This window comes from Etheostoma cragini, chromosome 10, assembly GCF_013103735.1.
Source record: "Etheostoma cragini isolate CJK2018 chromosome 10, CSU_Ecrag_1.0, whole genome shotgun sequence".
Lineage (NCBI taxonomy): Eukaryota > Metazoa > Chordata > Actinopteri > Perciformes > Percidae > Etheostoma > Etheostoma cragini.
The window spans coordinates 19,252,640-19,276,384 of NC_048416.1; the positions used below are offsets into that span (position 1 = coordinate 19,252,640).

A 23,745-nucleotide genomic window follows, 5' to 3' on the forward strand; every position below is an offset into this window, starting at 1 on the left:
ATGTGAAGATGCTATGGGGTTCAACGCTACAGCGTTCCAATGAATGTTTCAGACTATTAACGTGCCAGGCCTACAGATAATATCCAGTTTCCCACAAGATTTGTAACAGTTTTCTTTTGCGAAATATGCTGATGCATGTCAGGTATCAGTTCCCTGATGGTGTTGCTTGATCACTGCGGCATTTTAACTTGTAACATAATTTTTTTTGAGAAAGTGCCCTCTGACAGCATGTGGCCCTTTGCAGAGGAAAACTACTCCTGTCTATTGTTGAGGTGCTTATTTGCCAGTAGGGGTGATCATCGGATTTGCGTGTAGAAACAGCGTCGTCCTTCCCCCACCGCCTATTTTTTTTTTTTTACTTCTAGCAGAAGTGCGGATGTGAGTAGCATATTGATACGGAACAGGCCGCCAGTTTTTTTTTTTTTTTGTAGCAATGCGTGCTTAGGCAATGATCATTGTGTGGAGCTATGAATCCAGAGGAACAGACTGTAACGTGGTTAATATCACTAGGAGTGCTCAGCTCGCCTAAAAAGAACATAGCGGACCCGGAGGAGTTTTTGAAAACATCGTTGAAGGATGGGGTCGTCCTGTGCAAACTCACGGAGCGGCTCATACCTGGTTTCACTCCCAAGGTGAGTTGTTGATTTAAGTTAACTCGAGTCAACAAATGCCAAATGATCGACGGCTCCAGGGGAAAGGAAGGGAGGGGTTTGATGAAAATAATACCGAGAAAAACTTCTCCCTGCAGCAGGCCTTCTCTTTGATCTAGCTCACAGTACTCGAGCCGTGAAGTTTTAATAGCCACCTGTGCGTTTATGTGTAATACCTAATGCATCGAATTACAGCTGCATGTGTTGAGTTTTCAGATATGAGATTTCAAGATGTGGTTTCCTGTGAAGCGAGGATAATGTTCCGCATTCTTGACATGATCGAGTCGGTGTGAACACCCACCAAAACAGGACAAATTCGGCAGGAAGAGTGCATGAAACATTGGACAGAGACCACGTTGGCGAGATCGAGCAGGGGGTTACACAGGATTCGATTTTTAAAAACTTTTTTGACGCGATAACTCAACGTTAACAACAAGCTTGGGTAGTTGATGAGATGACAAAGTTGATAATGAGAAATAACAGTTGCAAAGACAGTACGTCACTTCCTACTGAAAAGCCTCTTGCCGGTGCGTTTTTTTATGGTTTCTTCCAGGATGGCGACGGTATGTCCCGGCCCTCTTCCTCTGATTGGCGTACCCTGGTTCTCTTACATAACACTAACCAATCTCACTCATCATGCATTAACTAAACCAATCCCTCCAAGGCAGCGACTACTAGTCGACCAGAGGCAGAGTATGGCGGGTCATTCCTTCGCCATCATAGGGAACGCATATTCGCTCTCACTTTGAAAAAAAGCGGCGTCGATATCCGGAAGTGGTGACTTCTCTCTTGTACTATTTCCTGTATTGCCTTAGTTTGTTGCTCTTTCTGTTTGGTTGTCATGCTTTCCTCTAAAAAGAACAGAGGACTTTATTTACAAGCAGCAAAAAGCCAAAAGTGTCTTCCATATTTCGTTTTCGAACCTTGCTTAGCGGCCGTTAACAATAACTTTATTTTGAAAGTTTGAAAAGTGAGCGGATGTTTTGCTTAAATCTGGCTACTTTGACGTATCTGTCTGCGGTGGTGTTAATGGTTAAGAATGCATGAAGGAGACGCAGGAAGAATCAAGTTATTTTCGTTAACTGTAGGTTACCACATTCGGATATAATACAACAGTGTGACTTTAATGTGTAACGTTAACTCAAAAGCCAGTAACGTCGTCCCTGGATAAGCGCTTGTGTCAGATGTCTGTCTGACATACTAAGTCGTGGTTTGTGTTTATATGTTTGTGTGTGTGTGCGCGTGTGTGCGCGTGCTCAGTATTCCCAGGATCCGAGAACTGAAGCCGACTGCATTACCAACATCAGGGAGTTTTTAAGAGGATGCTCGTCCTTGAAAGTGGAGGTAAGCTGCTGTCAAGTTTCACGTTCAGAAGTATGATATTTTATTTACCTCTCTCTTTTCTATTTCTTCTTAGCCCTCTAGGTGCACTGCAGTTTACACACAAGACACAGACCCACTCGTGCTTGTGTTATTAACTGCTTACCCTATGTTTTCCTTTCACGTCCATGCTGTCAGTCAATCCCACTAACCAGACAGCAAGGGAACTTTTCCGACTACTTGTTTTCAAATGGCGACAACTTAGTTTTCAACAGTGTTTACTTCCCTTTTAAATTCCCTTTTTCTTTTATACAGCAGTGTCGTTGGCATCATTTGTTCCTGCAGGTTAAAACAATTCCCTAGGCCTAGGCATACACTGCAGGGCTGCTTTGCTAAAAAGATGTCATAGTCTTGAAAAGAGGCAAATCATTCCCAGATGTTGGGTTTTTTCTCTGTCTCTGTACCGGCCTGTCTGTGCCAGCCAAACTGTACAGTAATTTCTCCTTCAAATTTATAAATAGTTCTTTTTGGTCTTGAGTCACATCAGTTGGTTTCTTTAAACAGCTAATTGAGTCAGCTATTGGCTCACTGCAAAGTCAAGTGGTTCAGTAGTTCTGCCCAGCTGGCTTGTTATGTCTGGGAGGTCCCCTTTGCTTTTGTCCACCACACCTGCTATAGCCCATAATTAGATTGTTTGCGGCCAGCCAGTAGCTCATGGGCAGAAGTTGTTGCAGAGCCACTGTCAAATGTATCAGTCAGGGGACGTCTGCGGTGCTACAGCGAGCCCCACCCGTCCTTTGAGTGTGTGATGTGATCATGGTTGGAGAAATGTTTCTCTCCTTTTATGCCATAGCAAAAAGTGTCTGTTTGTCCAGTGACTGCATAAATAGAGCAGTCATACTGCTTTCACTTCTGCCCTGAGAGGCTGAAAGAGGAAGCTGTTCAAGACTGCTGATTTTTTTAAAAATAATAAACGACAACAAATGACTTTTATTTGCTCTAATTTCATACACAATGTCAGTCATTGAAAGTAGCATGCATTTATAACATGACTCATTCAAACGACATTCAAAATATGTCAATACTAGATACATCAATACAGTGATGTAAGGCTTATGTACTGCATTTTGTTTTATCAATGCAAATGGGGTTTTCCAGTATTTTCTACTTTTTAAAGCAGTGGCACAACTCTTTCTTTTTTTACATAATGAAAAGCAGGCTGAGTAGTCCTGTAGACGCTACAGGTCATCCCATACCCAGACAGGAATGGTCACCTTTGCTTTACTCTAAGTGAGGTTCTTACACAACTCCTTAACAAGGCTGTACTACTCCAACTTTATAGTTAAAGGTGTGTGTGTGTGTGTGTGTGTGTGTGTGTGTGTGTGTGTACGCGCACAGCAAATAGCAAATGCGTCTGGCACTGTCTGTTTTATTACAGAACTCTAAGTCACAAAATATGGGTCATGCTCAACATGTCAGTTTTTATCTTAGTCTTGTTATAGGCTTATTCATATCCCTGTGTATGCTTCATTGTGTTTGTGTGTGTCCCTCTTTGTGCTGCAGCCCGGAATGAGTCTCTCCCAGTCTCTGTCTATTGACACTACCAGTACAAAATCCTCTCATTTTGATTTATCCTTTTTTCACATCTGATGGATTCCAACTTGTATGCACTGATGTTTTTTTTTTTTTTTGGCCTGATGCCATTTTCTCTGTTACTTTTCCATCCAGGGGTTTGAACCAGAGTGGTTATACACTGGTGAGAATTTTGGCAAGGTTCTGACCACTTTGCTGGCAGTCAACTTTGCCACACAAGGTAAGAGTTTTGCATTCTCTCTATGTACCTCCAGTCCCTCATGGGGACTGCTTAATTAAAAAAATGTGTCCTCTCTGAAAGTAAAGAATCAAATGGTAGGGAGTAATTGTATTTTGTTTCACGTTATGATATCCTGTGTCTGTATACTGCACACAATGCTTCTTCATTGCTGATCCCTCCCCTGTCACTTGATGTAAACATTCCAATAAACAAGCTTGGAGAGTGAAAAACAATACATGTAGCTATATAGTAGCAGTGGCCAGGTGATGCCTTTTTCCACATGCATGTCCTATGATTGTGTTTTTTGTCATTTTTCGCAGATTATATATCTGCAGCCATTGTAAATTGTGATTGAGTGTGTTACCCATGGGCAGCTGGCATGGCAGTGTGTGTTTGGGTCATGCTGGGTGCCATGTTTACTCATGTGCGTCCGTTGAGACACCCTGAATGATGTCCCCTTTTGTCCGTTTTATGCGTTTTTTTACATTAAGAATAAGCCCAAATTGAAATGCATTTCTTCAAGAAGGACGCAGCATAAAATGGTTGTCAGTGCAGCAGGCCCACAGCAGTTTGGTGCTAATTGCTTGGCTTGAGAGTCCTTGTTCGAGGGCACTAAAGAGGTAATCCCAGTCTCCTTCTAGTTTCCAGCTCACAGATGCAAAGGGAACCAGCAGCCTTAGAATTATTTCATCAGCCTTTTAGATAAATCTACTACCTCTGCATGCTTTATGATAATTGCATAATGTTTCAGGCTCTTTGAAAACATGTTTTTTTTGACATTCCTGTATGTAAACAGTGTAGCGGGATTGTGCCTGACGCATACCATTACCATCACTTCTGATTAATCAAATAGTCTATAAATGTCAGGAAATTGTGAAACATTACAGTTTGCTAGACCCAGAGCTGATTTCTTGAACTTGTTTTATTAGGCAAACCGTACAAAACTCCAATTTACAGATGTTCATTTTACAGTGATTTACAACAGACAAAGAAACCAAATGCTAGAAGCAACACAACCTTTGGCATGTTTTCTTAAAAAGTTCCTATATTAATTCATTATTATCTATATAGTTTTTGACCTATCATTTAACTGGGTAATGGTTTCAACACTACAAGATATTATCGTCCTCTCATGAGATGTTACACTTGACTTTGTAAATGCATGATCAATCTTTTTTTGAGTGCGCTTGAAGGTGAGGACACATGCCACAGTGTGAGATGTGAACCAGAAGCCTCTGTCAGTAGTCTGCCTCTGCTTGATATGTAAATTTTTTTCTTTTGAAAGTAGCCTGCATACAAAAATAACTGTAAAACAGAGAGCGAAGTTGGCAGAAGGGCTTGTTAGGCCTCTCTGTGTGTGTTGGGAGTGGCATGTGGGATCCATGAGCCCCACCTGCAGTACATGATGTTGACCATACGGCTGCCTTTAGTGTCCTTTTTCATCATATTCAGTTAGGCCTCCCGGATGTCTCAGCATATGGACAGCAATAGGGAATCACCAGCCTTTTCCATCTTGACATGCATTGCATATGTTCCAGCTGATGAAACAAGATGGAAAAAAAAAGTGTTACCATGAAACATAAGTTAATGTAAGTTAAAGGGATCTAAAGCATTTGTCTGTTTTTATAAGCTTTGAGTTTAACTCCTGTTATTGGCTCCCGAATTAAAGGTTACTAAGATTAATGGTGCACTTATATTTATCTTCTATTCTTCTGTGATTTGCACAATGATTAGACAGTCATCCTGGCTAGGATCCTGTTGGCATTTGATAGGGAGAGCCCTCAGTTAGTGGTTTTCTGCTTGTTAGCATGTAAGAGGTTGCATGGCTGCTATATGTCATTTTTCAAGTGAGTACTGGCAACTAAATTGATACCTCTGTCAATGCACGTCAAGGACTGCACTTACACTGCAGCCCAGCTGGCAGATATTGACCCTAAATCACTGTTCCTCTGCTGCAGTGGCACAGCGATGACAGACTCTGTAGAGGGGTTGAGTGTCGTGACATAAATTTCAATTTAGAAGTTTTTTTTTCTACCACATCAGATTAGAGACCGGGTTGAAGGACATGTGACATACATCAAGTTGTCAGAGTGAACGCACTTTCTCAACCAACACTTTGAGACAGTATGAGTGATCACTGAGACATCCTTTATATTATCTAAAGACCGTGTGCGTGCGTGCGTGTGTGTGTGCGTGCGTGCGTACGTGCGTGTGTGTTGGTGTTCAAAATATCAATATAACCAAAATAAAAAAGGCTCTGTATTTTCTTTGTTTGTCTCTAGACTGTGCTACTGAAAGGTCATGTTCACAGTCCGGTGGCCACTCTCCTAGTCAGACGACATCTTCACACACACTCTCTTCTGCTAAATCCAAAGGCTCTCTGCGTAGACAGTCCAAATCAGTGGTATGGTCACGTCTTAATACAGTTTATCTACATTTTCTGTCTTTCTGTTGCCTACTCCATTCACATTCTTGAAACAGGTTCACCCCAGTTTGATTTTCCATACATTTAGCAAATGTATACGTGGAATTCAACCCATGAGATCTGTGTTTGTGCTGTTGACCGTCCCTCTAACAGGAGATGTCTGAGAACGGTGGAGGTGGGCAGGTGATGGTGAAGGCCCGATTCAACTTCAAGCAGAACAATGAGGATGAGCTGTCATTCAATAAAGGGGACTTGATCCATGTGCTGCGGCAGGAAGAGGGAGGATGGTGGGAGGGCACAATCAACGGCAAGACGGGCTGGTTTCCCAGCAACTACGTCCGAGAGATCAAACCCTGCGGTGAGTTGGGCCACATAATCAGGAGTATGAATTCCATGTATTGATAGTATAGTGTATTGTATTGTAGTGTGATAGTGTTGGTGATAGAGTATGATAGTTCCATACGTTTCAAAGGGAAGTGTAACGACGGTGTATTAGTAGAGTATGATGATGCAGTGGTATTGTTCTGTTAAAAGGTGGAAAGCTGCAATGTTAAATGGTCATGTTGCAAAATAGATATGTAGTGGTTGCATGACATTTATTATTATTTGCATTCTAAACCTTTTTTTTGTATTAACACTGAATAAAATCATTTGCTCGATAGAATCTGAGATAGAAATTCTGAGGTCTTTGATGTTGTTGTGATTACCTGAAACCGATTTCCCTATGATAATATTTTTTCTTTTTCTTCAATTGGCTGTGTATAATCCCAAACTGATTTTGAAGATAGTTATCACGGTCTGAATATTCAGTATCAATAGTTGATTATTATATATAAGCTTTGTTACATATCTCCTCTCCAGAGAAGCCATTGTCTCCTAAAGGAACACCGCTGACCAAGAACTACTATAGTGTGGTGAGTCAAAATTGAGCAGGGCATGTACAAAATATTTATTCTTTGTGTCACTTTGCTTGCACAAACAAATGTGTGTTTTTATGTAGTTCTTAACATGTAAAGCAGGAATTCATAAATTCAAAATGAATTTGTCATTCTTAGAACACAACTGTTTATTGGGACTTTGTCAAAACTTAGCCTTTATTGCCCCTGTCCTGGGTTAAAAAGTGGCAAAACAAATATATTGCATCTATCAGAGTTTCCTCATTTTGTTAATTTCTATGGAGGTATCTTGTTATTAACTTTGACAAATACTGTAAGTCACTTCTCCATTTCAAACCACGCTGGCAGCATGGCCTCACATTTGTTCTCACATTTTAAATACAAGGTTTTCCCCCCCAGAAAAAGTTGTTAGGCCCGGTGGCAAGCGTCTATTTTCGACGAGGGCCCGGCTGGGGCTTGTCTCAGACTGAACGCAGCATTAATGTAGTGTCCAATAGTTTTAGTGATTTCACATAATGGACGGAATCGCGAAATTAAAAATGTAATGTATTAAGTCAGTCCTAAAAGCTAACGGGAGATTTAAAAATTCTACCATGCCAATGTATCTGTAGTTTAAAAGATGTCTTAAAAATACATTAACCCCCCTGTTTGCAGGACAACCCCCCTTTTTTTTCCTGATCATTAACCAGTTTTACATAAAACATTTTACTACAAAATACTGTGTTTGCCTGGAATCTGCCAACATTAAGGTTCTGCTGATTGTGCTGCTTTTGCAGGTGGTACAGGACATCTTGGAACATGAGCGGGAATTTGTCAAAGAATTACAAACTGTGCTGAGTTGTTATCTACGACCTCTGCAAGCCAGCGACAAGTAAGAGCAACGACAAGGACATGTGACAGATCCATTAAAGGGCAAAATCTATTAGACAGAGGGCAACATGGATTACCAAGGAAAGCTCTATGGTTAATTGGATAAGCCAAGATTCTGTATTTAAAAAAAAAAAAAATTTTTTTAATTCAAAATGTGAAATTTTAAGTTTTCAGAAATGGGTCAATATTTTTGACTTTCACTGAAATTGTAATCATGATAATGCTTACTGTACTTTCATGTCTAACTTTCTTCCATCATGCATGATGTAGGAAAGCTGATTTGTCTCCGTTAACGCTAAATATGTGTATGTTCAGGCTGAGCAGTGCAGACAGCGCCACCCTGTGTGGAAATCTGGAGGAGATACTCACCTTCCAGCAGGCACTATGTGTGTCTTTGGAGGACTGTACCAAGTAAGTCATTCTTAGTCTTGCTTTGCCAGACCATCCACACGCTCGCGAGCGGCAGAAGGTCTGGCTAGTCCGCATAGCATTCCGGGATGGAAGAAACACCTCCACTGGGTTATTGGCCTTTCTTCAAACCATTAACAATTGTCATGTGCGACGCTAAGCTTCGCACAGAGCCGCTGTAAAATAATCGAGAGAAAACTCAGATTGGACATATAGTCTAGCTAGCTGTCTCAATTTACCCTGTAGAGATCTGAGGAGCAGTCAACCATAGTCCTCGAAAATCCACCGCAGTTTAACATTCCAACACAAATGAAGCGAAAGGAACAGCAGACATCAGCGCAAATACATGCATCCGGCGGAATTTCCTGCGGCACCAGAGCAATCCTGTAAGCGGAACGTCAAGGATATAGACTAGTTATGCTGGACAAAGAACTCCATGAAAATGTTTGTAGTTTTATCAGTTATATTCAATTAACTTGTCTCAGTGGAGAGCAAGGTTTGGACACCAGTCTGCAACCTGCTGTGCTTTGTCTTTGAGACATAATCAAATGCCTTTTGAAGACCATTCTTGTTTTCATTTGTTTGCTTTTTAAAGTAGCTCATTTACCACACCGCACACATACAGTTTAAACCAGAAGTTCGAAAAGACTATATAAAAAGACGTATATGCTTTTTCCCTCACTGTCTGACATAAAGTCAGACAATGACTCTTCCAGGTTTATGTCCGCTAGGATTACCAAAATTATTTATATTTCCTAAATGCCTTATTACTAAATGCCTCTAACCTTGTCTCTGTCTCTCTGACTTTGCAGAGTCCCAGAAGGCCAGCAGCGAGTGGCAGGCTGCTATTTAAACCTGATGTTTCAGATCAAGACTCTGTACCTGGCTTACTGCTCCAGCCATCCTTCCGCTGTTTCCATCCTCACTGACCACAGGTCAGCCCCTGCACACACAAAACAGCATACCACAACAAAGAAAAGTCTGATTCTGAATCATGAAGATATTTTGAGGATTAGGATGAATAGTGCAAATGTATAAGCCCACTGTCACATGACAACTGTCGTGTAGTCTAATTTTAAGTTTGAGGTTTTTAGACTTTTGCATGCCTTTTTAGTGTAGGTCATGGTGGTAAACTCCCTCAACTGATGAAAGTTACAACTTTGTACTAGCTAGCGTACAAGGTTTTTCCAAAACAGATATGACATCCTTCAAATTATGATGTAAACCAGCAGGGGTCACAAGATTAATTAAAGGGGTCATGAGACAATTTCCTGTGTATGAAATAAGACAAGGGGAAAAAAAAACAATAGTCTGCTATCTTTTATTTCTCAAACTCTTCACATCTGAGTTTTGCTCTTATAAAATACAGTATGGTTTTTAAATCTTCCTTTCCGTTCTGATAAGAGATGATCTCTATTTGATAAAACTGTTTAAAACTTAAACATGCACCCTGTAATGTGTTAAGGGACATATGGGTTAATTGGTAATGCAACCAACCTAAATGCCCTCACACTTTGCTTTCTTACCTGTTTTTAGCAATGTGTTCTACTATTTGATGTATTTGAGAATGGCTGACATGGGTCATTGTTGCGTGATTTCTGGAACTACTATATGTTTTTTGTGGATGAGCTGTAGTTTAGCTTTGTACCACAAGGTGTCAGGCTTCCCATCTGGAACTGACGATGAGTCAAACCTGAATCTGTGCAGTTACGATGGGAGCCTGTGTGCTAAATGTTTCCTTAAACCCAGTTACTATTAAAAAGCATTGACTGGGACCTGCTTTTATCAATCTGTATTGCATAGATCGCAGTTGCTGCCAAAATAGCAAAATAAAGTTTAATGATCCAATCCAAACAAAAGGCCGCAGGTTGGAGTCAAACCTGGGACTGCTGCGTCGAGGAGTAAACCTCTCTACATTGGCGCCCAATCCACTATCCGAGCGCCCTAATGATCCAATCTTGAGTAATGTAGACGTGGCTTGTCAGATTCTACTTTGTGAGCTGCAGATGAGGTTGAATTACACACAGGAAGTCAACTGTTGACAGGATACGATGAACTGTGGTTAATGTAGACAGGCAAGCTAGGCACTTTTTCACAGTAAGCACATTTGTATTTCAGTTGCAGCCTTTTTCTGTGACATTCACATTTACTCAATGTTACCAGTTAGTGTTGCTACAGGATACCATATGGTTGAAGTTATTATCATGGAAACTCATGAATGGTGTTACTTTCAAAGCACATTTTCAAATGTGCAGTGAGGTGAGCGGGTTGCAGTTAAAAGGAGAAGTGCAAAAAAGATTTGTGCTGCATTTTTAAATTTTATTAGCACCATTGCAATTGTTTGTGGTCTATTCTTGCACCCAGTCCAGACATAATATACTGTGTTTTTTAATCACAGTGTGAGTTGTTGTTACAGCAAGGACAAATAAATCATATGAAACCATGTGGATAAATATGAGGCCCACTGGTGTCATTAGTTATTGAGTATCTATTCAGAAAGCTTTTTGTCATATTATCAAATTTTCTCTTTTGGAAGTATTTTTTCTTTATTTTTTCAGTTTAAAAAAAAAAATGTATTTGTGTTATGTAAATGGATCTTTGTTGTGGAGGCATATATAATGCTAATTCTTTGGAAACTAATTTTAGAATATAACAGATCTTAATTGCCATCTAAAAAAAGGTAAAGCTACATTGGATTTTCTGTGTGTTGCTCTTAGTCAGCGCTACAAAAATATAAGCAATATAAATAAACTGTGTAAATATATTTGTATATATATAGAAACCTACACTGGTCAAAAACTACTTGTGAATGTAGATATTATTGCACTGGATTGTTTGCATTGTTATTGCACACATACAACATTGTTATAATAGTGCACTGGAAACATACATTGTTAAATGTTTGTAAATTTTCCTTTTGACATTAAATCAATCTATTTTCCGCTTAAACTACACAGGCAGGATAAGGTTTAATAAATGACTCTCTTGCAGTACATAGCATATCTGAAATTGGACTAGAAGGTAAAACCATCATTGTATGTAAAATATTTGTATCTCAGACAGTCCTACTGTGTGTACCATCTGGACTCAGGCAAACTATTACTTTTTACAAAAATAAATCGTCACTTTAATGCAATGAAATCACCAAATAATTGTTTTTGGGTAGCATTCTTTAATTTACGGTACCAAGTTCTGGTCATCTGAAATCTGCATCTTTGAATTTTTTTTTTACGTGTACAGCCATGGTGCTGTTCTGTGCTTTGTACTTTATCCCCATAAAGTTAAGCTAAAAAACTTAACTGTGCATAAAAAGTTTGTGTGTGTGTGTGTTTAACAGTGAGGAATTAGACAAGTTCATGGAGAGCCAGGGAGCCAGTGCTCCAGGGATCCTGACCCTGACCACCAGTCTCAGTAAGCCCTTCATGAGGCTCGACAAATACCCTACGCTGCTGCAGGAGCTAGAGAGACACGTGGAGGTACAGGAGAAAACCAACAATGTGGAAATATGGAAATGTTATATAATTAGTAATTGCACATTTTTTAAAAAAGGAATTTAAAATACTTTCAGAATGTTGTATTTATATATGTTTATTTGTAAGCACATTTTACCAATTGAAATAAATTTGATTTACGCCAAACAAACAAGTAATGTCAGATAAAGAATGCCAGTGGAAAGTTAAACACCCTTGAGTCTTTATCTCTTTGAATCTCTAACTTCCTTTTGTATATGACAGCATACCTATGTGCATTGTGCCTTAACATTCAGAGGGCTTGCTTCAGGCTGTTATGTTTGATCTGATGTGTTGTTTATTTCCTCCACAGGAAGCCCACCCTGACTATGCTGACATTGTAAAAGCGACAGCAGCATTTAGGAGCCTAGTGGTGAGTCTCAGACGTCCAGGGGCTCTGCATGCTTACACTAGAAACTTAAACTACCATCGTCTTTGTTAATCTCCATCAGGTTTTAGGCTCGTTCAGTACAGAAAAAAGCTGAGTTAAAAAACCTTTAAGCCCCTCATGTCAATTTGGAGCTATTAGATTGTAAATCTGATGGAGTGCCCATTTTCGCTCAATTTATTGATTTATCAATTTTTGTATATTCAAAGCTTAAAAATGTATGCCATTATGTTTTGTCTCTAATGTTAATTAACCAACTTAAAAACTCAGATGTGTGTGTTGTTTTTGCCTTTTGTTTAGAGTTTTTACAATCACCTTTTGTTGTCAGATGGGTTACACACACAAAGGACAGTGTAACGTAACGTAGCACTTCAAAATCAAGCACGGCTCTGGCGAAAGTGGAAAAAAAGTGAATGGTATAGCGTGCTGCATGTTTAGTGATCGTGTTGTTCCTACAGTGGGTGTGAACTGAAATGCCATTTTAGAAGAGTTGGATTAGATCCGAGCAACCGCATTGTACCTGAGTGAACGTCACTCTGAGACACAATTTCCCCGGTAAAACTCTGAGTTCCTAGTAAGGATAGATGAAGTGACTCACAGCGGCACAAGGAAGCAGGAGAAAAAATAAAAACACCACAAAACAAACTGACTGTTGTAATGTGCAAGTCTAATTTTGCATTGTGTGTTTTGAATGTGTGGTTGGGTGTGCAGGCGTTACATCGCTGCAGTGCTCCATGTACGGAACCTCATTTTTGTACAATTTGCAGTGGAACACAAACCGATGTTGCATTGTCATTTTTCTTGTTTGAAGAGGGAGAGCCCCTCTGTGGCACCTGAGAATGGCTTACCTAATGTTGCAGCCTACTTCATATACTTCTGACAAAGAAACAAAAACATGTGCACAGTAAATATCAAAGGAAACGGTTACATTTTCTAAATATATCCATAGTGTTGGAAAAAACATATCTGCTGCTTATCGCCTAGTATTTCTAAATGGCAAGACCCCACCTTGTTTTCTAAGAGTATGTGTCACAAACTTGACATTGTAAAATCTGGACTAAAACTTTTCAAATCCAGAAATGTAGAAAAAGATATGAATAGCAAATATAATCCCAGATCAGACCAAAGTTAATTCCAAAGTCGCCCGATGTTTCTCCCTGTTCAAATGAATTATGAAAAGTTTTGCCTTTGTTAACTGATGTGTGTATGTGTGTGTTCAGACACAGTGCCAGGAACTGCGGAAGCGCAAGAACCTGGAGCTCCAGATCTTGTCAGAACCAGTGCGGGGCTGGGATGGAGACAGCATGAAGAGCCTGGGTCATGTGGCTTACATGTCCCAGGTCCATGTGAAAAATGGGTCCAGTGAGGTGAGAGACATGTTGAGTTTGACTCAAGTTCAGGATGACCAGAATTTTTTCCTCATCTAATTTTAAGGATTTGGATGTCTTCAAAGCTGTAGATTAGAGTCAAAGAGGATAGATGAGGCTGTTTGTACATTTACACGTGGCCAGCTGTTTTCATAAACGGACATTTCAACCTTTCAGTTTTCAAAAAAACCTTGTGCACAGCTGTCAGTTTTCAGAAAAGTGTTTGTTTACACGTACCCGTGTATAAATGCCGTCAATGCCGCGAAGAGCATGCCAAACCTGTAGGTGGCAGTGTAACGAGAAACTCAAGCCCGTTTTAGCCAATCACAATCCCGAAAATTGCAACAACAGCAACACACCACTTACTCTCTCTTCTCATCCTCACTTCCTCGTCTGCTTAAACCATTTGTGTGTCTCAGTTTACACACAAACGTGCAAAGAAAGTTTTTCCAAAATCTCCACTCCGGCCAAATTTTTTTTTTTAGGAATAATTTAATTTCAGAAGCAAATTATATGTTATAGTATGTGTTGAATTTGCAACATGTCACTTCTTACGTGTGTTTTTTCATTACAAAATGTTGTTTGGAGACCAGACATACGCATCGGATTTTCTCTTGGTGAAAGATCTTGTAGTGTGAAAACCACGACTTTATGACTCCAAATTATTAGACAGTACATTGTTAAGTGTGAACATTACGTCGATCTGACAACTTTGAAAGTCACGTAGTGTGAACTTAGCTTAAGCAGACAGAGAAAGTGTAAGTGGCACCTCGAGGCGAAGTGTTCTTGATTTGTTTGACTAATGCTAAGTCTCACAGCTATTAGTTAAGGGCACAGATGGTATCTTTAATTCCAAAACCCAGAAGTGTGTCATTTTATAAAACATATAAAGCATTTGTCTTGGCCCAAATGAGTTTTTGGGTTCCCAATTTTCATGAAACTGTTTTGGAGGAGTGTCCTTTTATTTTCCTCTTCGATATGCCCCTCAGGTGTGAAAACCAAAACCTATGTAAGCCATATGCATACTGAAAAACCATCTCCTCTTTCTTGTGTGGTTTCTGTGTAGGGGTCGCTTTTGAGTTAGTGGTTGGAAGAAAGCCCAAGATTGACATTTGGAGTCAACCTCTTTTAATCACTGCTCACTGCTTTCCAACCCCCGTACTAGTCCCCATATTTATTCAACCTTCTTTTCAGCTCATCTTATTTTCCATTCATAAAACAAGCAACAGTCTTGCCAAACTGGTTCCACACTTAAGCTAAAATATGCCCGTATCAGCTATAATGATGGTTTTGGATAAGGGGTGTGAGATAAATTGGCACGCATTTGGTTTTTGAAAAGCAAACTAAGGAAAAAGTTCAGCTGCAATCACTTTCTTTTCACTGACTGCATAAATTAATGGGCCACATTGCCACCAAATCTTTTTTTGTCTTTCTTACAGGAAAAAGAGGAGCGCTATCTAATGCTTTTTCCTAACGTGTTAGTCATGCTCTCCGCCAGTCCCCGCATGAGTGGCTTTATTTATCAGGTGAGTTACCTCGTATGCAGCGAGTCCGCTACATATGTCCTTCATGAGTCATTTTTTAATAATTTCATGAGTCTTAGGTGATAATGAGCTATATTACATATCTTCTGCCTAGGCCATGGTGTCTTATTTCCTCTTCCTTTTTTTTGTCCCCTTCAGGGAAGACTGCCATTGACAGGCACCACAGTAACGAGACATGCAGAGGATGGGGACAATGCCCACTATGCCTTAGACATCACAGGTTTGCATCTGAAGCTCTGAAAATTATGAGTCCTCTTCTTTTAGTTTAGTTGAGGATACAGCACAAATACAGTAAAAACAATTGTAACCCAAACTATGAATCTTAGATCATGTTTTAATTAATTCAAAAGCAGTGGGACAGTTGTCATTCCAATCCCTGGGAACTAATTTATCTGACAGTACTCTGAACATTTTAAATTTCAACTAGTTGTCTAGGCAGCCTTTCTCCCGGTGAAATATCAAAGCCGGGGTCTGTACACAGTCAATCACTAGATAATAGACTTGCTCTACTTTTCAAAGTAAACCAGTTGCTACACATGGATCCCGATGAAGCATTTGATTTAAATAATCCCTTGACTTCCACAGTAAGAAATGCAAGTCACCACCACTGTAGTCAACAAAACATGTTGCTTCACATAGCTGACACGTTATAGTCATGTCTCTTTATTTGGGGCATTTGCAACCTGTCAACAGGTCTGACAGTGTTCATTCGTTCCTGTCACAAAGTATGACATTTAAAATTTTGGTGGAAGTAGACCTATATCTCTGGCACCCACATTCTCTAACGTGTGTGTGTTTGTGTGTACGTGTTTCTGTGCTGCAGGAAGCATGATTGATCGTATAACAGTTTTCTGCAGTAGTGCCCAGGAGTTACAAGAATGGCTAGAGCATTTACAGCCCTTCACCAAAGGAGGAAGCCCCACAGGCACCATCTCAAAGGTACACATCACAAACACACACATACTGTAAATGTAAACGTCAAAACGATACCAAAAGTGACCCCGACAACAGACTGAGGTGTGAAAACATAATTCTCAACTTTCATTGCATGTTCCTACACACTTGCTTGTCTTCTTTCCTTTCTTGATCGTCCCATGTAGACTGTAGAAGGCAAGCCACAGAGCATGGTGGGCCCCCCCACTCACCTGTCCCACCTGGGCAGCCTCAGCGCCGTCAGTCGAGGCCCCCTGGAACCGCCAAAGATCAGCAAGCCCTGGTCTCTGAGCTGTCTGCGCCCCGCGCCTCCTCTCAAACCCTCTGCTGCACTGGGATACAAAGAGGTAGGAGGCTGTAGAGCTTCACCAACAAACCTTCACAAGCTTGATATAGATGCAGTATTAGTCAGAAACCGCAGTCCCCCCTCCTCTACAAGTCCCCCTCTGTCCCTCCTTTTCTATCCCTACTTTTTTCAGACCTTCACTGTCCTGTTTCACACAAACCAATTCCACCAAAGACACAGATAACACAAGTTAAATAGTGAAGACATACATACCTTTAATCCATTAATTGGATTAATGTTGACACATACTCAGCAAAAATAGAATTAACATATACTAGTACTCCAACTAGATGAGTATAGATTTACATAGCTATTCTGTGAAATGCCGCGATTACTTACAGTTGTAATCTGCTGGCATGTCGGCCACATGTAATTTGTACCAAATTAACTTTTTAATGTTTGGAGATGTATGATGGATTAGTAACTTTTTCTTCCATTTAACATTTTTATTCATGAGTAGCAGGAATTTTTATTCGATAACTAATGTTTTGAGTGCTTTTCATCAAGGCAACATAACCTTTATTAACTACTCCTTAGTGACATTTGATATGTCACAATACCATAATTTAAACTACATATGACTCTAACAATATTGTGCTGTGATGACAACAGGAAACTCCTTCACATATGTGCAATATATTCGTAGCCAGCTGAATAAAGTCCATGGTGATTGAAAAGCAGCAACAAATATTATTAAAACAATATTAATTATGTACGTAGAATAGACTTAAAACTCCTTGAGTGTGTCTTTGACACGACAGGGTATGATTACGTTCTGAGGAAGTTTTATTCCATTAATGGCAGCATGATCCCCACATCTAACTGGCATTGGGTGTACCGGTGCATATGAGCTACTTGGCTCTGAGTGTGATGGTGCCCACTCTGTGATCCGAATGAGAGGTAGAAGCTATTACGGTTATCAGTCAAGTTTCAGTTAGCGTGGACAGTCTAGCAATGTGTTGACTACATATCTACAGTAAACCTGCACGTAGGAACTTCTGTACTTTTTAACACAAAATACACACGTACTTTCAGCTATCCGCTTTGAGAATACAAGCTACAGGCTCGTTGCTATCTTGCTCTTTTTCTCTGCCCTGCAGTTTGCATGTATAGTCTTCTGAATGCATAACCGTCTTTCTGCCAATTTCTCCATGTATCTCTTTTTTTACATGAAGTAATTGCCCTATTCTGCATAGAAAAAGAATAGGTGAATGGCAGAGCGGGTTGTAAAAATGTTCACCATTAATTCTCTATCACACCCTTTTCTCGTTGTATTTTTTCATACACATTTCCCCTTTTTCTCTCTTTCTCCATCCTGCTTTCTTTAGAGGATGTCTTATATCATGAAGGTAAGGTTAGATCTTACTCTGTTTCTATGTGTGTGTCTGTGTGTGTGTGTGTGTGTGTGTGTGGGGGGGGGGGTGTAAGGATGTGGGGGATGGGATGGGTTTGTGTGTGTGTGTGTGTGTGCCTGTGCCCCAGTGTATTGAGCTGTCATGTCATTTGCTTCACTCAGTTCTCATTATCTGTTGGTTTCCTGTTTCTTATGTGGCCCTGCATGTCGGCTCTTTTATTTTTTTTATGCTCCTCAACACTGTGAAAAACACACGCACAACTACCTCAGCGGGATAGAAACTGATGAGACAGAAACAGAAATGACCAAAAAGAGATATTCAACGGCACAGAAAGCAAAACCCACAAAGAGACAAAATCCCCAAAAGAGACACATGGGGGAAATTGTATTTTGCTTTATTGAAAGACTTAACACTGCCTTGAGGACAAAAACCTAACCCCCCCCCCCCCCCAAATTCGAGCACCTACAGTACGTCTTCCATAAACTGAGGGAAAACGTGGTATTCACTTCCCGGTTCTCATGCAACAGTAGTACTTAATCTTAGTCTAGGTGTTGTTTTGGGAAATCTAGACCAAGAGTCATGTCTGCTACTTGTCATTGCTGATGTGTGTATGCTGATGATGTGCTTGCACAAGTTTAACATTTGAATAATCAGCAGCCCAAATATGCCGCCATAAGTACGAGGAGGTCTCTTTTGAATGTCAACACATGTTTCTGAAAAACCTGGTGGGAGCTATGTTTTCCATGAGTGATGATGAGAAATTGTTTTAGACTTCACAATGATCCACATTAGTTCTTCGATGCTAAAGCGCCTATGTGTCTGCTGGATGTGAAGGCGGTTGTTAAACATGTTGGACAAAACGGCTTAACATAAGGTGATCATATTTCAGGACCTTGTGTCTGTAAGCTTCTTGTGAAGTTCTCGTGCTCCGAAACAACCATAAATATGAATCTTGCGGCATTAAAGTGACGTAAATAATATCACAGAACATGTGTGCACTGTGCACGATGCACTATTGATATATTCCAAGCAGGTGGACAGAGCTATAAACGCTGCCAATCTTAACGCGTCAATTGCAGCATGCCACTTGAATTGCCATTTGCACGCAATGCCACCCTATTTCCCCTTTCCTCCCACTGTCACAGTAAGAACACCAAACAAACAAGGGAAGAACCTCAGTACACGTCAAGAAAATGCGCTTCTTGCCATGCGCCTTCATTAACATAAGTCCCTAAGTGACTTCAAAGGTTCCAAGAAACATGATGTTGTCAATTATTCCTCCTGATTCTTATAAGGGACTTTTAGGAGTCTGTGGTGGAATTTCACGATGCCCCAAAAATTACTAAAACAGACAATTCCGTACTCTCTATTCCCCTTCTGCTTGTTTGACTAAGCCTCTCCTGTCATGGGGCAAATTACCACATGTGAAGTATTATAAGAGTATGACATGCAAGGCCACAAGTTAGTGTTACCCATCGGTTTTTAGTGAGCTAATTATTTATCACACCTCATGTGTGCTCGGGAGAGGAAACAGACATCATTTCAGATTTTTTACCCTAAACTCAACCCAGCACCAAAAATGAAAATCTCTCATTCATAAAACCACATCATTGTGGTTTTGCTATTATGTAGAATATTAATGTGATCACATCTTGGCTCTTTTCCCATGGCTTTGTGTACACTACATCCCACAGGTAAAGCTTTTTTTCAGTAGTCAGTGGTGGGTGAAATGTTTTTGATATAAGTACTGTGAAAAAATTTAAACTTATTACTTAATTGATTAATTAGATTGATAGATTAATCTATTTATATAATATTATATATTTTATTTTATTTTTTGCTATGTTAGGCATAATAGTATTAGCACAGAGAGATTACCTGGTTGGTTTGGTCACAGTCATCACCACATGCTTGCTGCCTTGTTTGCTGATGGATTTTGATGTTCCTTGTTCATAAGGGATTTGTTTCCCCATAAGCTTGCATTCTGTTTGGTATGTAGCCTTGGCTTTGTGCGTGCGTGTGCGTGTGTGTGTGTTTGTGTGTGTGTATAAAGGGATATACTGAATGTTGAATGTCTCACTCCTCCAGGACTCCAGCAAAAGCCCGCGACCCATGAAGAAGTTCCTGCCAGGCAATAGGAAAAAAGAGCGCAAGCCCTCTGATGACGAGATTCAGACAAGGAAAAGTAGGAGTTTAATCATACCATAATTTGAAATGTGTGTGTGTGGCATTACAGATTGTTTATTAGAGTTTTTTTCCTCTGTATATTTGTACCTATTTGTGTCTAGCGCCAACCCGTAAAACAAATAAAACAAGAATTTGTCTGCTGAATGAGCAGTGTGTATTTATGATATTGATGATCTGCGGTTTTGGCAGGCACGGTAGCGCTGGAGGAAGACGCTCAGATACTGAGGGTGATTGAGGCGTACTGCACAGGAGCCAGCCTGCACCAGAACACCACAGGTGTGCGTTTATGTAAGGAAAATGTTTCTTTATTGCCTACTTGGATTGCACATTTTCAACAGCTGATAGAGCGATGAATCAAGCTCTTATTTTTAATTTGTGTGTGTCTGTGTGTGTGTGTGTGTGTGTTTGCAGCGGTGCGGAAAGAGTGCGTCCCTCAGGTGCTTCTTCCAGAGGAAGAAAAGATCATTGTTGAGGAGATGAAGAGCAACGGGCAGACCGTTATTGAGGAAAAGTAAGAATATTATTAGTTTGGAAAATAAGCCTTGATTTACTTGTTATACTAACAGTTTCAAAAGGGGTTTTGTCATTATTTGTGTATGGATGTTTTCATCCAATTTAGGCTGTTGATGCATTATTCTTTACACTGAATGACCTTGGATTGAAAGCCAGTATCACTTTAATATCTAAATTGTGTTTTTACCTGCTTAATACATAAACAGATGTTTTGAAAAGGGAAACAAAATTAGATACTGATGTTGTGTGGCAATATTTTTTTCTTTTTTTCTTTACAGGAGCCTTGTTGATGCTGTGTATGCTTTAAAGGATGAGGTCCATGAACTAAAAAAGGTAAGTGTGAATTTAGTTTGAATAATTTACTGAATCTGCTAAAGCATTTCACTAACACAGTACGTGTAGACATCACACAGATATATCTGATTATATTTCTTTCTTTATGTATTATAATCTTTTTATTATCAATTTCTTTGCCACCATCGGTGTTTGAATGGGTGAATGAGAGGTAAATTGTAAAACGATTTGTCCAGCAAGGTAGAAAGGCCATATTAAAATGCAGTCTATTATAAAGTCGGTTTGCTAGTGCATTGGCCAGTCTGTAGAATTTTTATTTTAGACTTTTCTACATTTTGCAAGCGGGAGCAGTTAGACATCCGTTTAATGCTGTCATTGTCCGTACGTTCTACAGGAGAATAAGTGGATGAAGCAGTTTTTGGAGGAGGAGCAGAAGTCTCGCAAAGATCTGGAGAGAGTGGTTCGAAAACTGGCCAAGCAGAAAAATGATTCTGCTTGGGATGACGGCAGCCACTGAACACATCCATCCGATCATCCTCATGCTAGTGGGGCTGTGTGTGTATGGGTACATTTATGTAAGCGTGCTTGTGGAGGGTCAGGTTTGTGTGTGTGTGTGTGTGTGTTTTTGTGTGTGTGTGTGTGTGTGTGTGCGCGTGTCTGTCTATGTTGCGTCTCCATATTTCAATCACACACAGCAGAGTTGGACTTTCTTACGGCCATGCTTGGAGTTTCTTCACTTCAAGTGCTGGAGCTTCATTTGACATTTTTGATTAAATCTAATCTGTCTTCCTGATCCAACCTCACTAGATGAGACCACACATATAGCTTCCTCGTGAAGCAGCTCAGCTAAACCAAGACTGGTAAAGTGGGACGTTTCAAACATACTTCCTCTTGGCGACTGGCACTGTGAACACTCCCCCAGGAAATGGAACAATTATGGACAAAAACAAGTTCTCCGCTGCTTCTTTTGCTTCAGTTGGAAATAGAAATGGAGTACGAAGCCATCAAGTCCGATAGGTGTTCTCTTGCATGCACTTCTCTTACCAAGGGGACACATTTTATTCTCCTTATTTGTTTTCTTCATTTTCATATCTTATTTGTCAAAAGGACAATGAGGAAATGGATTCATTATGCTTTCGTGAGCATGTGCAATTAGCATTTTTGTACCATTCTAGACATTCGCATTTTCAAAGCAGTTTTGTAGGTGTTTAAGCAATTCAAACAGGTTAGCTCATCATGCTGCATTCAGTAGGTTCCAAATGCAGCCCTTGACTGTTTATTTAAAAATGCACGAATGTACAGTGTTTTTACAGTATGAATTCTGCATCAGAAATGTGATAATCAAGATATTCAGATATATAGTCCAAAGCTATCAGGGATGCAGCTGCATAATAGAATAGGAAAGGCTTACCTATGTATCATTTATAGACAAGAGTACACAAATGATGACAAAGATGTCACCCCTACACTTCTTACTAAAATATATACAAGTGTAATTTTAACACAATTACATAGCCTTGCTTTATTCAGATTTTTTTTTTCAAAGAGTATTCCTTATTTATTGTTCACCCAAGCATTTAATTGTGGTGTTAGCCTTATATATATTGTTTTGCTGCCTTTACATTTGTCTGGAATTACATTGATGTGTAAAGGCAAAACTAAACCTCCTCGTTTTTGGCCAAGGGAAAATAGACTTTTTTTTTCTCATCACAAAAGAGGGAAAATGATTGACTTTAGAATTCAGAATTTTTTGTTTGCAGCCTCTGTGACAGGGTCCTCCAGAACTGATGGAGACAGGAAATAAAACAAAAAATGTAATTGTGGGTGTAGAGTAGAGCTCAACTGTTTAAGTGCCTCCCGAAAGGTGTCGGTGACAAAATGCATGACTTAAATTGGAAGGGTCATAGGTGGTTTGTTGTAATATTTCAATTTGAATGGCTCAAGTTTAGTTGGTGTGTATATAGGGTCTAAAAAAACAAGTATTTGCATGCTTTCTAAGATGAAGCCTCTTTACAAAGACCCACAGCGGTACATTTCCTCATGAGGTTGAGTATGTGCACTGTCAACACTGTGGTCTACTTGCTGCGCTGAAGAGCAGCAATGGATGCTATTGAAATGCAATAAGTGACTGCTTTACTGACCTCAGGGTAAGTCCCAGCATTGAAGGTCAGAAAAAATGCAATAATAATATATTAATTAACCCAATTTCTTAACCAAAAAGGGCCAGACCATGTGGTTAATCCAACACACAGTTAGGCTATTAATTATTTTCCATTTGCCATTATTTAATTGATATTGATGATTGTCCCCTGTCCAGGTCCCAATTTCCATCACACGTGATCCAAAATGTAATAATATTGTACAATCCCCTCAAATGCTGTTTTTGTGCCTCTTTCCAGTGAGGTCAGAGTACTGTGTAGGGTGCAAGGCAGCACTGGTACATCTGCAGCTGAGACGTGTCTTGCTCAAGGGCACTTCAGCAAGAAAAGAAGCTGATCTTTGATTATTCCTGACGGGACGTTTAGTAGGCAGCCAGATTCCTCTCAGTGTTACAGCGATTCTTCTTCCTGTAAAGAAGTCTGACTCTCATAATGTTCACTGTTGAGATTAACATATTGCTGTTCTTGTACCCTAAATAGTTTTAATTAAGTACGACATACTGTTGTGTTCAATTCCCAACAGCCTCAGCAAGCACTTACCGTGGGAGGGGGTTGTACTCAGTCTTCATTATGTTTATCTCCAGACCACTGTGTGTATTGTTTTTGAAAGGTTGTTCTATGCAATTATTGTTGTTGCAAGTATTGTTATGCTTTTTTTTTCTAGACACTCTGTACTCTGCGTTTGGTATTGTCATTCTTTTATTAAAAGTTTAATATAATGTGTGAATATTACATTAATTTAACCAAGTAAGAAATGGAAAATTCCAA

The 23,745-nt window shown here is 39.8% G+C and overlaps 1 protein-coding gene across 7 annotated transcripts; it reads left to right on the forward strand.

The window, feature by feature from the left end:
- Nucleotides 1–282: 282 nt before the first annotated feature.
- arhgef6 (Rac/Cdc42 guanine nucleotide exchange factor (GEF) 6) lies at nucleotides 283–23,700 on the forward strand. Of its 7 annotated transcripts, XM_034883762.1 has the most exons (23): nucleotides 293–632; nucleotides 1,911–1,994; nucleotides 3,699–3,783; nucleotides 6,066–6,187; nucleotides 6,362–6,566; nucleotides 7,070–7,122; nucleotides 7,881–7,975; nucleotides 8,290–8,385; nucleotides 9,195–9,317; nucleotides 11,720–11,858; nucleotides 12,205–12,264; nucleotides 13,500–13,646; nucleotides 15,086–15,172; nucleotides 15,329–15,410; nucleotides 16,014–16,129; nucleotides 16,291–16,470; nucleotides 17,798–17,818; nucleotides 19,913–20,009; nucleotides 20,201–20,299; nucleotides 20,423–20,522; nucleotides 20,803–20,857; nucleotides 21,213–21,357; nucleotides 21,422–23,700. In XM_034883762.1, exons 1-22 carry the CDS (start codon nucleotides 468–470, stop codon nucleotides 21,333–21,335), a joined length of 2,334 nt encoding a protein of 777 aa, XP_034739653.1. In that variant the 5' UTR covers nucleotides 293–467; the 3' UTR covers nucleotides 21,336–21,357; nucleotides 21,422–23,700. The 7 variants fall into 7 exon arrangements, with proteins under 7 accessions (XP_034739654.1, XP_034739656.1, XP_034739653.1 ...); XM_034883763.1 differs by having other exon boundaries at nucleotides 283–632; nucleotides 20,201–20,287; nucleotides 21,213–23,700; XM_034883761.1 differs by having other exon boundaries at nucleotides 295–632; nucleotides 21,213–23,700.
- The last annotated feature ends 45 nt before the right edge of the window (nucleotides 23,701–23,745 follow it).

Coding starts and splice junctions, on each gene's coding strand:
- arhgef6 (XM_034883762.1), top strand. CDS start 468: ATGAATCCAGAGGAACAGACTGTAACGTGGTTAATATCACTAGGAGTG. Junction 633..1,910: donor TACCTGGTTTCACTCCCAAG/GTGAGTTGTTGA, acceptor GCGCGTGCTCAG/TATTCCCAGGATCCGAGAAC. Junction 12,265..13,499: donor CAGCATTTAGGAGCCTAGTG/GTGAGTCTCAGA, acceptor GTGTGTGTTCAG/ACACAGTGCCAGGAACTGCG.